The 15,784-nt window shown below is 45.5% G+C and overlaps 1 protein-coding gene and 1 long non-coding RNA gene across 3 annotated transcripts in view; both read right to left on the bottom strand.

Moving 5' to 3' along the window:
* ITGA4 (integrin subunit alpha 4) overlaps positions 1 to 3,821 on the bottom strand; it is a 51,250-nt gene extending 47,429 nt beyond the window's left edge. The window contains exons 1-2 of one of the 2 annotated variants that reach the window (XM_083407179.1): positions 3,180 to 3,821; positions 1,927 to 2,048 (exon numbers count right to left, since the gene is read on the bottom strand). In XM_083407179.1, the coding sequence (XP_083263305.1) occupies positions 1,927 to 2,048; positions 3,180 to 3,379 (322 nt within the window). In that variant the 5' untranslated portion in view covers positions 3,380 to 3,821. Of the gene's footprint in view, positions 1 to 1,707; positions 1,805 to 1,926; positions 2,049 to 3,179 lie in introns of those variants that run through there. The other variant, XM_083407180.1, reaches the window with a different exon arrangement.
* LOC310665215 overlaps positions 1 to 15,784 on the bottom strand; it is an 88,971-nt gene that overhangs the window by 47,429 nt on the left and 25,758 nt on the right. The window lies entirely within an intron of this gene.

The raw sequence follows: 15,784 nt of genomic DNA, 5'->3' as shown, positions 1-15,784 counted from the left end.
AGTGGAAGAGAAATCTGCTTGCATGGATACATGGCACAACACATCACAAGATTATCCTTCACTGGATAACCTGTTAAGGTTTTGTTCCAGCCGCATGGATTTCAAGGTGGCCTCTTTTACTGTTACAACAAAAATTGATGTCAAGGGTGCAGCATTTGGAAAGAGAGTACCACCATGCTTAAGAAGCTTGCGCATTCTCTCAGTGCCTCAACCTACCTCAGTAAATGGTCTCTTTCTGGGAATGCTTCACACATCACAGGATCATAGCAACCTACCTTATACAAAGTCAGATAATTGGTCCATCTGGCTCAGTATTGCCTACTCGGACCCTCTGGGCTTCCAAATCCTAGCTGAAGATGTTGGCGATTGAACCCAAGAACTTCTGCATGAGCTATGGCCAATCGTCCCACTTATATAACTTATTTGCTTCATAAATTGGAAGCTGTGCAAATCTGTGAACCAGCTCCACTGAAAAGTACTGCACCTGAGCTCTCTGTGTGTGTGTGTACTGGTTCCTTCACACATGCATGTTACCCCACGATGTCGTGGCCATGAGATGTTAAGGAATCCTTAACTGGAGAAGAAGAGTAGACCTATCAGCTAGTCTTCAAATCATCAGCATGCAAGTTTGCAACAGTGCACTGTATTCAGTAAAAAGCCTGGGGCCAAAACACTCCCTGTGACCCTTTTTCTTGAATGACTCCATTTTCTACAAAACTACAATGTGACAGCATTCCTCAGCTAATCTATCCACAAGGAATGGGATGTATTTATGCAAGAGATTTTTTCTCCAATCTAAACACTTCTTCCCACACACTTTGAAGTACATGGGGTTTCCCCATTTCTCTCATCCATGACTGTCATTATAAACGGCATTGGCTCCAAAGTTCTTGGACTCTTGTTGCTACAATGCCTTAAAAGGCTAGGCTTCCACAAGATTATGAATAAGTGCTCCATGAGTGTTGGGAGCAAAAGGCGGGAAACACACAATGCATTAGGTTTTCAAGTATCATTTTTAGTCTGGACAGCTAACTCGGTCTTAAAACAGCAAACTCACTTTCCATCTGCAAACAGACAAAAACGATATTTTGGTGGTTGGCAATTTTAAATGAGTCAGCCCTTCTAAGAACAGACACATTAAAAGGCAACTAGGTAAACATAACCCCTTTGATTTCAATGGGCTTAAGCATGCCAAATTCTACACTTCTTCACGGGCCATAGCATGTTGTTGTTTTTCCTGTGAATGCTGTTATGCCCGGCTGCTTGATCCAAAATAATTACCTGCGTTTTGACTTGCTGGCTTTTATTTCATTTTCAAGGTTTTTAAGAACACAACTAGAGAGCAAGTGCCATCGACTGCGGTGAGACTGCCTTGCAATTAAACATGTTTAGGATTTCACGGCTTGTTGTTCTTTCACTCTTACTTGAGCTCCATTTTTAATTGGCATCGGGCACCTTCTTGGGGGAAGTGGCATGCAAACATTAAATTAATCAGCTGCAATTTTTCCTTTTTTTTTAAAAAAAAAAGGATGTAGAGGAATATAAACAAACTGAGAGCTGATGTGTCATAAAAGGGAGACACATCATTCTTTGCATATTCAGCAAGGAAAGCCATCATCTTTGAATACTGATGAAATAAATGAAGGTGGAAAAGTAAACTCGTCTTGTGCCGATCTCGCAATTACAACTGCCAAGTGGACATCCTACCTTCTAGGAAGCAGGGAGGAGGAGAAGAAAGAAAAAGAAATGAGTCTTCAATAACTCCTTTATCATTTCAGGACTTTGGAGACGTTACTGAGCGAGGACAGATGGAAATAAGAAACAGTGTTATACGGGAAGGATTTCCGAAGAGCTTCACCAAAGCTGGGGTCATCCTGTTTGGCTGCCAACAATGGCCAAGTCATTGAGAGGGTCACCTCCACTCACCCAATTGGAGTATTTCGCAATCTCTCCCAGGATTATTCCCAATTTGGCATCGGAAAACCGCTCCTGGATTCACCACGGAGCTGTTTGTAAGCCAGCTGGCTTTCGGGGCTCCCACTACAAGCCTGGGGGAAGGAAGCAAAAGAAAAGCAAGGCTAAACCAACGTCAAGTGGATCCAACCTACTGCAGACTCAGTGACAATCCCCTTGGGGACCAACGGAGGTACGAGTTTAAAATTAGCGCCTCTAGTCCACATGGTGCAGAGAAACACTGAAGCGTCTCTGTCTACCGGGATGCTATATTTGGAGGGGGGGGGGGCAAGCCAGAAAAAATTCTGCACCTCAAAGGATAGCTTGAGACCAGGCTTTATTTTGGGGGGACCCACCCACCATCCTTCTCTGCCTGGCTCTGTCTAGCAGATTCTGAATGCAATGTCTCGGCAACAGTTGTTTTAAATTATTCTCTTTTGACTCCAACTGCTCAGCAAAAACCTTTCAAAATCTTTCTATAATTTCTACTTTTAGTTAAGCATTTTTATTCATTTGCTTGATTTTTTTGGGAGGGGCAGCTGCCCCCCCCCCCCCGCCTACGTCCATGCTTGAGACCTATGAGAAAAACACAACCAAGACACGCTCTTGGCTCCTCAGTACAAGGTGCGAGAGGAGAAGGGGTGCAACATTTGCTCAGTGCCAGATCACAAACCCCGCGGAGGCCCCTAGGCAGTTGAAATATCAGGGGCCCCTTTTCAAATTAACTCCTAATACTTATTTTATTTTACCGGCTAACCATTTGAATAAACCAATTTTATTACACAATCCGTTTGTTGTGCCCCCCCCCCCCCAAAAGGCCCACCCTGCTTATTTGGTAATCCACCGCTGCATTCCTAAAACTTTCCGACCTTGTCACGAGCGGTTATTTTAAATCGGCGAAATGCAACAACAGAAGTCCATGGAAGAAACTTCTCCCCAAGAAACGCTGCCGTCCTTAACCCTGGACAGCTCAGAGTATAGAGCAGGAGACTCTTAACCTCAGGGTTGCGAGTTCAAGTCCCACATAGGGGCAGAAAGACCCCTGCATTGTGCGGGGTCAGACTAGATGACCCTCGACACCCCCTTCCAACTCCCACAGTTCTATCAACCTGGGAGTAAAACCCTGCTGGATCAGAAGTCCTAAGCTTCCGAGGAGACACGTCGAGGATGGTCGTCGTAAGAAGAGGGAGGGAGAGACCCTCCCACGCCCACCCTCCCTAACTCACCATCTGCTGCTTCCCACGCTGTGCAGCAGCACCGAATAACCGAACAGTGTCCCGTTCTGACCCGGGAAGACGAGCGCGCTCCGCGGGTCCAGGTTGTAGGGCTGCCCGCCCATCGCGCAGCAGCCCAGGAGCAGAAGCAACCGGGCAGCCCCCGTCGAGGAAAGAAAGCCCTCTTCCGACTCTCTCCAAGCAACCCTCATCACAGTTTTTTTAAAAAAATATATATTTGGAGGGGAGGCAGATGAGGTAGGACAAGAGAATGGATTTGCTTTCCCCCCTTAGCAAACTGGGAAAGACTCCCTCAAAGTCAAAACGGGGCGGGAACTCTCCTCGGCGCCGCTCGACGGCTGGCTGGGCTGTGTATATGGGCGAGGCGGGAAAAGTTAAGCGGAGCGCGCAGGGCGCTATTGCAGCTGATATGGGGACGGGGGGGGGGCGTGGGAGCGCGGCTGCCTGCGAAATGCTGTAGGGGGCGCTACCCGAGAGTGGCTGGGGTGTTGTCCCGCCAGCTGCGACCAATTAGCAGATGCTCGGAATGCGGATGCGAGTCGGGGGGTGGGGTGAGAGAGGGGAGCTTGGCTGCAGACGGGGCTTGGGAGACAGGCGACCGACCCGAAGGAAGGGGCAGTCATTGGCTGAAACGAGGAGTGGGGCGCAGGGGGGGGGCTGCAGGAAATAGCCCCTCAGAAGAAGAAGACACTGGGGGGAAGAAGCGTGGGAAATAAGGGAAGGGGCGGAGGGAAACCCACGTGAGGCAGACGCTCTCAAAGTTTCATATAGAATTGTAGAGCTGGGAGATGGCCCCACGGTCATCTAGTCCAACCTCTTGCAATGCAGGGATCTTCTGACCGACCTGGGCCTCGAACCCGCAACTCTGAGGTTAAGAGTCTCACGCTCTTACCAGCTGAGCTGGAAGGGACCCGGTAATTTAGCACTGCTCTCCACAACCTTTTGAGTAGTGCTGCTGCAGCAGCAGCTGTGTCAGAGACTCCCGTTCAACAGCTCCCAGTTCCCATGATGAAGCATGAAGGAGCAATGGTAGATGGTTCTTTTAGTGCTGCATCTATAGGGAAAAGAATCTTGTGTTTGCAAGAAGTACTGTAGAAAGGTAAAGGATATTCTCTCCCAACAGGAGGCACTGTGATATCAGGGTAACAAGAGCCTCAACCCCAGTTCTTAGTGATAAAAAATTGTGGCCAATGCTGTCTATTTCTGATGCTAGCAGAAGCATTTTGTTTTTAAAAGTTACTGTATCAAGACAATGCATAAAAAGTTAGCCAACTTTTGTTTTGTTTTTGAGGTGGGGGCATTTTGCTGGGATGTAATCTATCACATATTCTGGAGTTGGAGTGTGCTACTACTGAACTATCCTAAAAACAGCTGTGGTCTAAACCACAGGGCCTAGGACTTGCCAATCAGAAGGTCGGCGGTTTGAATCCCGGTGAGCTCCGGTTGCTCGGTCCCTGCTCCTGGCACCCTAGCAGTTCGCAAGCACGTCAAAGTGCAAGTAGATAAATAGGTACCGCTCTGGCGGGAAGGTAAACAGCGTTTCTGTGCGCTGCTCTGGTTCGCCAGAAGCAGCTTAGTCATGCTGGCCACATGACCCGGAAGCTGTACGCCGGCTCCCTCGGCCAATAAAGCAACATGAGCGCCGCAACCCCAGAGTCGGCCACGACTGGACCTAATGGTCAGGGGTCCCTTTATCTTTTATGCTTTGAAAAAAAGCAGACACACAGAAACCCCATTGCGTCTTTATTTACATTTGTCTTAACTGCATGTGTTTTGCACAAGTCCTGCCTAATTTTCAAAGATGTTGGGCTTCGTATACAGCAAATAAGGAAAGGTGGGGTGGCATCACAGAACTAAATGTGAGATTGCTTTCATAAAAAGGAACAAATCTGAAATGGAGAATTCGGGTTTCATAGTGCCTGAGAACCAACCTTACCATCACCAAGCAGTAATTTTGCGCAGAGAATTTGTAATCTAACAACAAGATAAAAGCAGCAGTAGGCTGCCAAGAAGTGAGAAGCATTTTTAAAATTCTCCTACATCTTCCAATTTCTCTGTGCAGATGCATGGCAAAATGTTTGCAGCCGCCTCCGCTGAGCAACAGCTTTCAATGCCCCCCCCCCAATAAATTGGCTCCTGTGGGTGCTGAATTAGGATGAGAACAGACTCAGGTTAAAATCCCCACTCTGCTATGAATCTCACCATCTGACCTTGAGCCAGTCGCTATTTCTCAGCCTGATGTACCTCACAGGGTTGCTGTGAGGATACAGCGGGCAAGAACCATTCATGCCACCTTGAGGAGAGGCAGGATACAAATACAAATCAATCAATCATAATCATAATAATTTATTATATATACCCCACCCATCTGGCTGGGCTTCCCCAGCCACTCTGGGCGGCTTCCAACAAAATATTAAAATACAGTCATCAATCAATCAATGCATCGTCTGAATTCACCCAGCAAGCCATCATCAAATGGGAAATTGCTGTAAGGTTCCCACGGCCCTAACTTGAGTTCAGTAGTTCTTTCCATATGCATAGCTGTAAATGCACAGCCCTGGTGAGGAAATGTTCCCCACCCTTCACACATCCACCCAGCTGCATTGCAACTGCATCCCTGTGATGTTGCCTCATGCGGTGCGGTAAATGTGCAAATTGAGAAAAGGTGGGTGGGGGACCATCAGCAACCCAGATCCATCACTTGTGTGGTTGTGTCATCCACAGACACACTGCTGCTGCATGGGAAGCGGCTGGCTGCCAGTATGAAGGAATCCCTTAAGGAAAGACTATTGGCGTAACACCAAGCTAGGGCCGGCCAATGTGACGTCCTCCATATTTTGCTGGGCTCAAACTTTCATCTACCCCCAGCAAGCATGGTCAGTGGTCAGGGGCAATGGTAGTGGCGTGGCGTTAGAGGGACACAGGGGTGGTTGCCCTGGGTGTAAAATTGTTAGGGGAACCAAATTTCCATGCCCGGTGTTGCCTTAATACACCTGTGTGCTTCTGGCACTGGGCTCCATTGAAAACAGCTTCTCCCTGCGAACCAGGAAGTGACCTCTCCAGACAACGGAACAACTCCTCTTATCTCTGCAGCTGTAATGTGGATGCTGTTAGGCAGTTGAATGCACATGTGTGCTCCATTTGTTTCCCTTCCACACTCCGCATGGCCCCAGGCACTGGCAACCCACGCTATGCCACTGGGCGATGGGAGTAGCAGTCTAGCAACATCTGGAAGGCCCAAATTCTCTATCCCTGCGCTAAAACAGCTTATAGCATATATCAGCCTTGCGTTCCCAGATTTTTTGGACTACAGCTCCCATCATCCCTGAGCACCAGTCCTGCTAGCTAGGGGTGATGGGAGTTGTAGTCTAACAACATCAGGGGACCCCAGGTTTGGAAAGGCTGCCATATATCATGCTAAACCACAAACGTGAATATTAGGTGATAATGCTCATATTTGTATTATGTTATATGCCTTTCCCCCCCTCCCTTCTCTCAGTGTGTGTAGTAAAAGTTTGAAACTAGCTTGTAGGGATTTAATTTCATAGATGAATCTGAGTTATGCAATTTTTAGAAAGGAAAGGAAAAAAGCATGTTTGAGCACTGATCCTTTCTGAAAGTGCTTACACAGTAACCTTCAGCGATGCTTCACTTCCTCTTTCATTTCTACATTTTTGGTACAAACACACCCAGAAACTTTAGCCATGGTATTTAACCAAACAATGAGTTTTTAAAATGTGTCTGTGGTTTGTGAAATGGGGGGTGGGGAGCTAGCTCTTTTCTACTGGCATCAACCTGCTAGTGTGACTTATTTGTATTAACACTGTTCACATGAATCAGGGGATCTGCAGAATGGAGTTTTCATATACGTTGTTCCATAATACTGATGATGATGTTGATGGTGATGAAGATGAAGGATACCTGTTCCTGACTGTCTCATGAGAAGCAGGGGTGCCAACTTGAATAAAATATTGGGGGAGGGCAGGGAAGCACTGCCTTGCACAATTGATCACAAGATGTGGAACACGCAGACCATTTGAATGGCAACAGCCATCAACTTTTTTGGGGGGGTGGCCCCTTAAAATATTTTATGGGGGGCTGAAGGGGCTTTGGGCCCTAGGAGTTGGCTCCTATGATGAAAAGTAAATGGCACCATCAGATACTAGAAGATGGGATTATGAAAGTCAAGAGAGAAGCTTTGCAGATTGCAGAACGTGATGGGGAAAACAGCAAGCACTTCTGTGCACATGATTGAAAAATACATTTTCAATTCTCTTCTGGGTTATTGGATTTTAACATCCACACACTAATACTCTATTCTGTAGTTTCCTAATGAAAGCAACGTTTCCCCCCAGTATGATTCCAACTCCCTCATTTATATGCTCTCCTTTTGCTGCCTTTCCAAGATGCATGCTCTTTTATTTAAACTTACAGGTATTTTACAGACGTGATAAAATGTGTAACAGGCCTGAGAATATAATAAATCAGAGTGAATAGGAATGCAGATAAAAGGCAAGAAATTGCCAGTTATTGGATTTAGCTTTTTCTTCTTCTTTTTAGTCATAAAATTGAGATTTGCCACCTCATTCATCAGTGTGTTTGGGGTTAGATCCGATGCATAATAAAAAGGACTGTTGACCAATCGCTTGTGAAGATCTTCTGCAAAACTATTCTTCAAAGTCCAGAGCCTTCAAAGTCGGGGAAAGTTTGGGAAATACCTCAGTATTCTCCACACACACCTATGTGCCCCATCGCCAGTGCTTGGTTCAATGAAATATTATTCCAGCTGCATAGGAGCTGCTAAACCAGAGCATGAAAATCTTAATTTCAGGGTTGTAGGTTTGAGCCCCACTTTGGGTGAAAGATTCCAGCATCGCAGGGGGTTGGGCTAGTATTAGATTATCCTTATAGCAACACTAGTATTGCTGCAGTTTTCCTGCATGGCACTGTGACTGGGGTAAAGCAGTGGCAATTTCAGGCTGCTGGTGCAACTAATATTTAGCAGGATGCTGTCTCTGAACACAGCGGTCGATAACTATCACCCAACTTTGTGGCAGCAAATTCCATATACTAATTATGTGCTGTGTTAAGAAGCTCTTTCTGTTGCCTATAAAATTATTATTAATATTATTTTTATTACTGCAGATTACCTAGATGATTCTGGGGCAGAGAAGGCTGTAGCTACTTAAATGAATCAGTGGGGAGTGATAGACAGAAAGGCAACCCATTCTGCTTCCTGCAGCAGGTAAGAGGTATTTACTGTCTATTCCACAGGTCTTAGTGAGGTTCGGGAGCAAACCTAGTAGCAGAGAAAGAATATTTTAGGAAGCCTTCACCATACTGCAACAATAAAGGTAAAGGTAAAGGTAAAGGGACCCCTGACCATTAGGTCCAGTCGTGACCGACTCTGGGGTTGCGGCGCTCATCTCGCTTTACTGGCCGAGGGAGCCGGCGTACAGCTTCCGGGTCATGTGGCCAGCATGACTAAGCCGCTTCTGGTGAACCAGAGCAGCACATGGAAACGCCGTTTACCTTCCCACTGGAGCGGTACCTATTTATCTACTTGCACTTTGACATGCTTTCGAACTGCTAGGTTGGCAGGAGCAGGGACCGAGCAACGGGAGCTCACCCCGTCGCGGGGATTCGAACCGCCAACCTTCTGATCGGCAAGCCCTAGGCTCAGTGGTTTAACCCACAGCGCCACCCACGTCCCACTGCAACAATATTGGATGTCAAATCTGTGAATAAAACTAAAACAATAAATAAAGCAAACAAACTGCAGCAGAATGGAAACAATGCCGCATGTGACAAATACATAGCAGAATGGAAAATTATGCATTCTTTCATCCCTACATACATTCTCACTATTTGTTCAGTCCTTTTCTTACCTCTGCAAAGTGGATTTGCAAATGTAACCTATATACTTCCAAGCAAGGGACTATGTAAATGATACTCTCTTATCCCAATTTGCCACGAATCAAATGTTTGAGATCTGTCCCACTTAAACAATATTTACCAAATATAATCATCAAACTATATTGGCTCTATATCTATATCATCTATCTATCTATCTATCTATCTATCTATCTATCATCTATCTATTCAGTCTATGCGTCTCCAGCTGTGGGCATTAAGTTTCTTCCGTCTTCTCTGATGTCCCCCTATGGTTTGGGAAACTAATCCCGGTATGAAATTTTCTGAACTAGCATGTATAATCAACACATTTGCAAGAGCTGAGGTTTAAGAAGGGTTAAGCTGAAAAATGAAACAGCAGTGAAGAGGCTGCTGGTATTTTCCAAATTTGGAAAGAAACGCAGTGTGGCTTTTCGTCCTTTTACTTCTGCTTTCATTGAAGAGGAATTGCACAAGAAACTATTCATGTATATTTTACTATAGATGCAACATGCAATTCCCATTGTTCCAGCGAGGTGCTGCATGGCATGCTTGAACTCCATTCAGCACTGCCTCAAACCACAATGCTTGTGAAACTGGGTAACTTCCCAGTGAGGATGCAATTTTGTCAAAAACGCTAAGCAAAGACATTTACATAAATTTATTTCAGAAAGGAAATAGCAGTACTTCATCACTGAGAAGATGTTGTTCTCTAGGGAAGGGAAATTCTGCTGACCTTTCTTTCCTGACAACACTTTTTCCTTGTGACAGCAGTATGAATGTGGGGTGATCCATGTACTAACCACTCTCTTAATACAGTGGTGCCTCGCAAGACGAAATTAATTCGTTCCGCGAGTTCTTTCGTTGAGCGAGTTTTTTCATCTTGCGAAGCACCACTGCAGTTAAACACTAACAAGGGCGGGGAGAGGCGGGGAGAAGCAGGGCAGCTGCCGCAGCTGGTACCTCGGACTCACCCGCGCCTTGTGGCCACCGCGCAACGCAGCTGCTGGAGAGCGGCGGGGCTCAGGAGCGCGACTCCGGCTGCAACGCTGGCTGCTGGCGGCAACGGCTCTCTGATAGGAGAGCGCGAGGGCGGTGGGCAGCGGCGCGAGGCAGCCGGAAGGTGGGAGGGAGCCGGAGGAGTCGGCAGCCGGAAGGTGGGAGGGAGCCGGAGGAGCGGGGAAGCGAGCGTGCGTGCGTGCAGTGACCGTCGCCATGACAGGAGAGGCAGGGCTGTTCCGTCTTGCGAAGCAAGCCCTTAGGAAAATCCGTCTTGCGAATCACCTCAGGAAACGAAAAACCCTTTCGTCTAGCGGGTTTTTCGTCTTCCAAGGCATTCGTCTTGCGGGGTACCACTGTATAAGGTTACCAGATTCTTTTCAATGAATCCGGGGACACTTTTTGACTTCCTACTAAATAGATGGATTTTGTCAGGGGACTGATTTGTAAATCTGGGGACTGTCCCTGGGAAACGGGGACGTATGGTAACCTTATCCTAATAAGGCATCCATAATAAGAGAATCAAGCCCGCCCCTGCCTCTGTTGGCTTTCAATATAAGGGAGCCTCAACATGCTGTTTTCAATTTAGACACTCTAAGTCCTGCTGTCCACAAGGTTGCTTGTAGTTACCTGATACACATTTGGAAAGCTTTCCCTTGATTAGGTTAGCCACACCTTTTCTTCCCTCCACATGCACCAGGTGAACAAAGAAGGAAATTGTGATCGTGATCTTGGTACATGCCAACTCACAACATCATTGGTCAGGCATGGAGGCACACGCATGCACACACACACACACACACACCATTGCCAGGATGACCTATATCTGTCTTCCTCTGTTTCCAAATGGACACACCGTACACAATCAATCTGCAATTAGCTTTTATTTTCAGAATCAAACTAGTTTCCCAAGAAGTGCCTTCAGGGGCAAAAAAATATGTGCAATTGATCTTGATTATGTGTGGGCTACATAGAAAAAACAAGTACCCAATCTCCATTGATTCTAGAATAAAATGTGTGCGTGTGCAGCCTTGAATTATGGCCTGATCCCTGACTCCTTTCGGATGCTACAGGGACATGTGGATTCTTCCCAAATATTTTTTGCAAAGCCACAACAACCCAACCTGGAACAAATTACACTGAGGACAAACTCCCAGTCTCAGCGAGATTATACTTTAATGAGACAAGGCAAGACAGAGGACGCTAGTTCAGCTTGGGGGAAATAGATTATTTCATAAAGCATTTGATGGGGCTGTCCTTAGGTGCTCTGACTTATATTATTGGAAGGGTTAGTCAGTAAAGACTGGAGGTTTGCTCCAGACATTTGTTCCCTCTTTCTCTTTGTTTTAAAGCATGGTTTTGCTGCTGTTGTTTTTCCTTTCCAGTACCCCTAGTATAGTAAGATATGCCAGCTCAAGGCCCACGCAAAATGGGGCATACTAGATCTCCTCCATCAAATGCCCCAGAGCCTAATTAGTTAGCTGTGCTCTACAGATGGTATTAATTAAAAAGAGGGCGTTACGTTGATCAAGGCTACAATAGTTCCTTGGATTTAAGCCGCATTTACCAAGGCACTCTTCCCACCTGCTGTTTGCTGAGCTGTCTTGTACTTCCCAGCCTGCCAAAAAGTTTGCTTTATTAAGCATGCAGGTTCTTTTCAGTAGAGCCTGCCCAGGTCAATGAAAATCACCCCGTTGGTATAAGCTGGAGGTAGTTGTTCCTGGATTCAAGACGGCTGTTCTCATTCACTTATGAAAATACAGTGGTACCTTGGGTTAAGTACTTAATTCGTTCCGGAGGTCTGTACTTAACCTGAAACTGTTCTTAACCTGAAGCACCACTTTAGCTAATGGGGCCTCCTGCTGCCGCCACACCGCCAGAGCACGATTTCTGTTCTCAACCTGAAGCAAAGTTCTTAACCTGAAGCACTATTTCTGGGTTAGCAGAGTCTGTAACCTGAAGCGTATGTAACCCGAGGTACCACTGTATACACAACAGAGTAAATATCCCTTCTCTTTCAAAGCATGGCACACACTTGTCAGTTTTTACCAGATTTTGATATGTGGTCTTATCACACCTAGGAGCATAGCACACCATAGCCATACAACCTGTCTTGCTGGGTCAGCACAGGATCTGTTAAGACCAGGGATGGTAAACCTGTGGCTTTCTACTTGTTGTTGGGCTCTGATCCTCATCAGTTCTAGGTGAGCAGTCAGGGATGAAGAAGAAGAAGAAGAAGAAGAAGTTTGGATTTGATATCCCGCCTTTCACTCCCTTTAAGGAGTCTCAAAGCGGCTAACATTCTCCTTTCCCTTCCTCCCCCACAACAAACACTCTGTGAGGTGAGTGGGGCCAAGAGACTTCAAAGAAGTGTGACTGGACAAGGTCACCCAGCAGCTGCATGTGGAGGAGCGGAGACGCGAACCCGGTTCCCCAGATTAGGAGTCTACCGCTCTTAACCACTACACCACACTGGCTCTCAATGAGAGGGATGATGAGAGCTGGAATCCAACAACATCTAGGCTGCCACAGGTTCCCCACCTATTCTGTTACCTCTGGTGGCCAGACAGATTCTTGTGGAAATTCATAAGAAAGGTACATTGGTGAGGCCATTGAGTGTTTAGAGGAGGGAGAGACTCCATCAGGCAAGGGGTCCTTCCACCTGCCTTGCCCCACCCTCCGGCCCTAGGAGTCCTCATAAGGGAGCTGTCCCTGGAGGAAGAACTGTGAGGGGAGATACTCCATCAGGCAAGGCCTCCTTCCCCCTGCCTTGCTCTACCCTCTGCTTCTCAATATGTATTGTATTGTTTTATCTACTGTGGCTTGCCGTTGTTTTATTGATTATAGTTTAGATATTATTGTAACTGTTGAGTGGATTTCTGTTTAACTTTTATATGTTATTATTATTTTACACTATTCTAATGATTGTTGAATGTTACTTTTTTGATGGAGGTTTCCTATTTTAAAGTTATGTTTTATTATCACATTTTTGTACTGCATTAGATGGTTATAAGATGTACATTTTTTGTTTCTTCAGCTTGTAAACCACCTTGAGTATTGTAAGATAGAAAGGAGGTATACAAATTAAAAATGATGATGATGATGATGTTTCTCATGTCTTCTCCACTGCTCAGACGGGTATATTGCCTTTCAAGATGGAGGACAAATTGAGCTGTTATGGTGAGCAGCCTTTGATGGATTGGTCTCCTATTAATTTGTCAAATTCTTCTATCTTGATCCTTGGCCATCACCACATTTTATGGCGACATCCAGGCTGCAGAATTGGCAACTGACCTTGCCAAAATCATCCAGGAGATACAGAGAATTGGTTTAAACAATTGATCAAGACCGCTAAGGAAGTATATCTGAATAGGGTCTGTTGCTTCAAAACAGGCAAGCAAATGATTGGAAAGAGATCCAACAGGGAAAATAAATGTGCCAGTGTGCTAAAAAATGTGCTAAATATTGCAAGAGATCTGTGCTATAAAGATGGCATGTGATGAACTGTGTTTCAAAAGTACTGCAATTAATTAGACTTCTTATGGATAAAAATAAATTTTTGGATACGTGCTCTGATGTTTACTCTTAAACTACTACATGAAATGAGGACGAAGCCAATTATGCTGAACAGGTGACACGTGTAATGTGCCATATTGCACATGATATTTCTCCACTTTGTTGCAGAGGTTTTAAAAAAATATTGGGGAGTGTCATCATATGTGGTGGAACTGTTCTAAGGTGGCTATCTTCTGAGACAGAATATCCAGAAGAAATATAAAACATTATTAATCAGGCAGTTGACATAAGTCCTCAAAGGGAATAGATGAATTAATCTGACAATGAAAGCAAAGTTTTCACCCATGTTCTTTGAATCTGTGTACACGTGGCATTACCCACAATATACTGGTTTATGCAGTTTCCCAAAAGCCAGTTTCACCCTGACTTCAAAACTTTTTGCCTGGTGAATCCCAGGTTTATACAGTGGGACCTTTTCCTGGGGGTGGCCAAGCTGATGCCAAATGTATTGCTCACTGATGTGGCCCAAAGGAAAGCAGAGCAATGTGTTTGGAACCAGTTTGGCTGCAGGAATTGCTAGAAGGAGGTATACAAGGCTCCATCCAACCGTCTTAGGGACTCCACTCCAGATTTGTGTAGAGTTTGCTGCTTAGTCTTTTCTTCTTCTGAAGATATCCTGCAAGGCAGCCGAGGCTTATGATCAGAGTTTTCCTTCTCCTTGAAGGGTTACTTTTCCAGATTGATGAGCCCCATCTGCTCCTCACTTCGCTCTACAACACATGCAGAAGCCACCTTCTTGACCTTGTACTCACTATTGGTCTCATTCACCAGAGCCTGTCTTCATATGCAGAGGAAGTCCCTAACTCACTGACGGTTTGAGACCCAGTGGCTACCCTCACCTGACTTAGCAGTAAACTGATCAGGGAGTATGAAAGCAGTTGCTCAGCTGACGAGGCTGAGAACATTTTGCCATGCATGTGCACACAGAAATCAGAAGACGCAGGAGAATCAAAAAGTGCAGGTCTCTTGTGCTGTAAATCTAAGTTTACTCAACTAGGATTTACTCAGAGTTGACCTACTGAAATTAATGGACCTAACTTAGTCATGTTAATTAATTTCAGTGGGTTTGCTTTGAGTTAAAAATGAATGCCACCCTCCGCTGCTTTTGTCATCATAATACCAAGCACTTGAAAACAGCAAATTTGCCTTTGTTACGCCCTACCACAAATATCAAACATGTTAGAACAACAGTTACCTGGGGAAAAGCAATTTAGAATAATGTTTTGCCTTCCCCGCACCCAAACCCTGATAAAAAATAACACTACACACTAAAAGCAAGGCTTGTAACTGTTGCTTCTTTCAGTGATAAAGGCAATAGCTATTGTGTTAGAATGTCCATTGCAAACAAAGGATTTCTACCGGACTGCCCCTAACGTGCCAGGCAAAATGCCTATTTGACTAATTAGAAGGTGAGCAGAAGAAAGACATTTCCAAAAGGAGAAAGGGAGTGCCCTCCCCACCAAATATCAGATTAACAGTCTCCTCATGTGACATGCCCAGAGGCAATTCCAGATCTATGAGCACAACTGCCTATGCAGCTCACAAAGTAGCCAGATGTTGTTGCTGGAGTCTTCCAGAGCTTGGCATCTGGGGTCCAGCGTGCCTGAAGAAAGGCCTTAGGTGCTAACCCCATTGTCGGAGCGAGGTGCAGGAGGAGAGATGCAGACGGAGAAAACGGACTCCTTTCCAGTAGCTGCATCTGAAAGCATCCCTTACGTGAGGCGCCGGCTCTTTAACTGGAAAGGGTTAAGTAAATAACTAAATAAATAAGCCTGGGATGAAGCCAGTGAAATAAATGTTGCCAGTGTAAAACAGTCCTTGACAAACGCTTGTCTGCTTGTCAACGCAATCAAGCTACTTTAGTGCAGAGAGCCAGGGGTAAAAAAAGGTGAGCGTGTTTTTTTGCCACTCTGATATTTTGTAATGGTGATTACTATCCTTGAAATGGGATTTCTTGGGATGAGCTTGTCAGTAGAAGATGCTGCCACGACACTATGATACAGCACAGTTGTTGGAAGCAGGAAGCTGCTTGTCTCTCCTTTCTCCCCCCCCCCCCCAGGTATCACAGAGGGAAATAATAATAATAATAATAATAATAATAATACCCCACCCATCTGACTGGATTGCCC

Source organism: Podarcis tiliguerta, assembly GCF_965153285.1.
Source record: "Podarcis tiliguerta genome assembly, chromosome: 1".
NCBI classification, from domain to species: Eukaryota; Metazoa; Chordata; class Lepidosauria; order Squamata; family Lacertidae; genus Podarcis; species Podarcis tiliguerta.
This window is presented reverse-complemented; position numbering and strand designations above follow the sequence as displayed.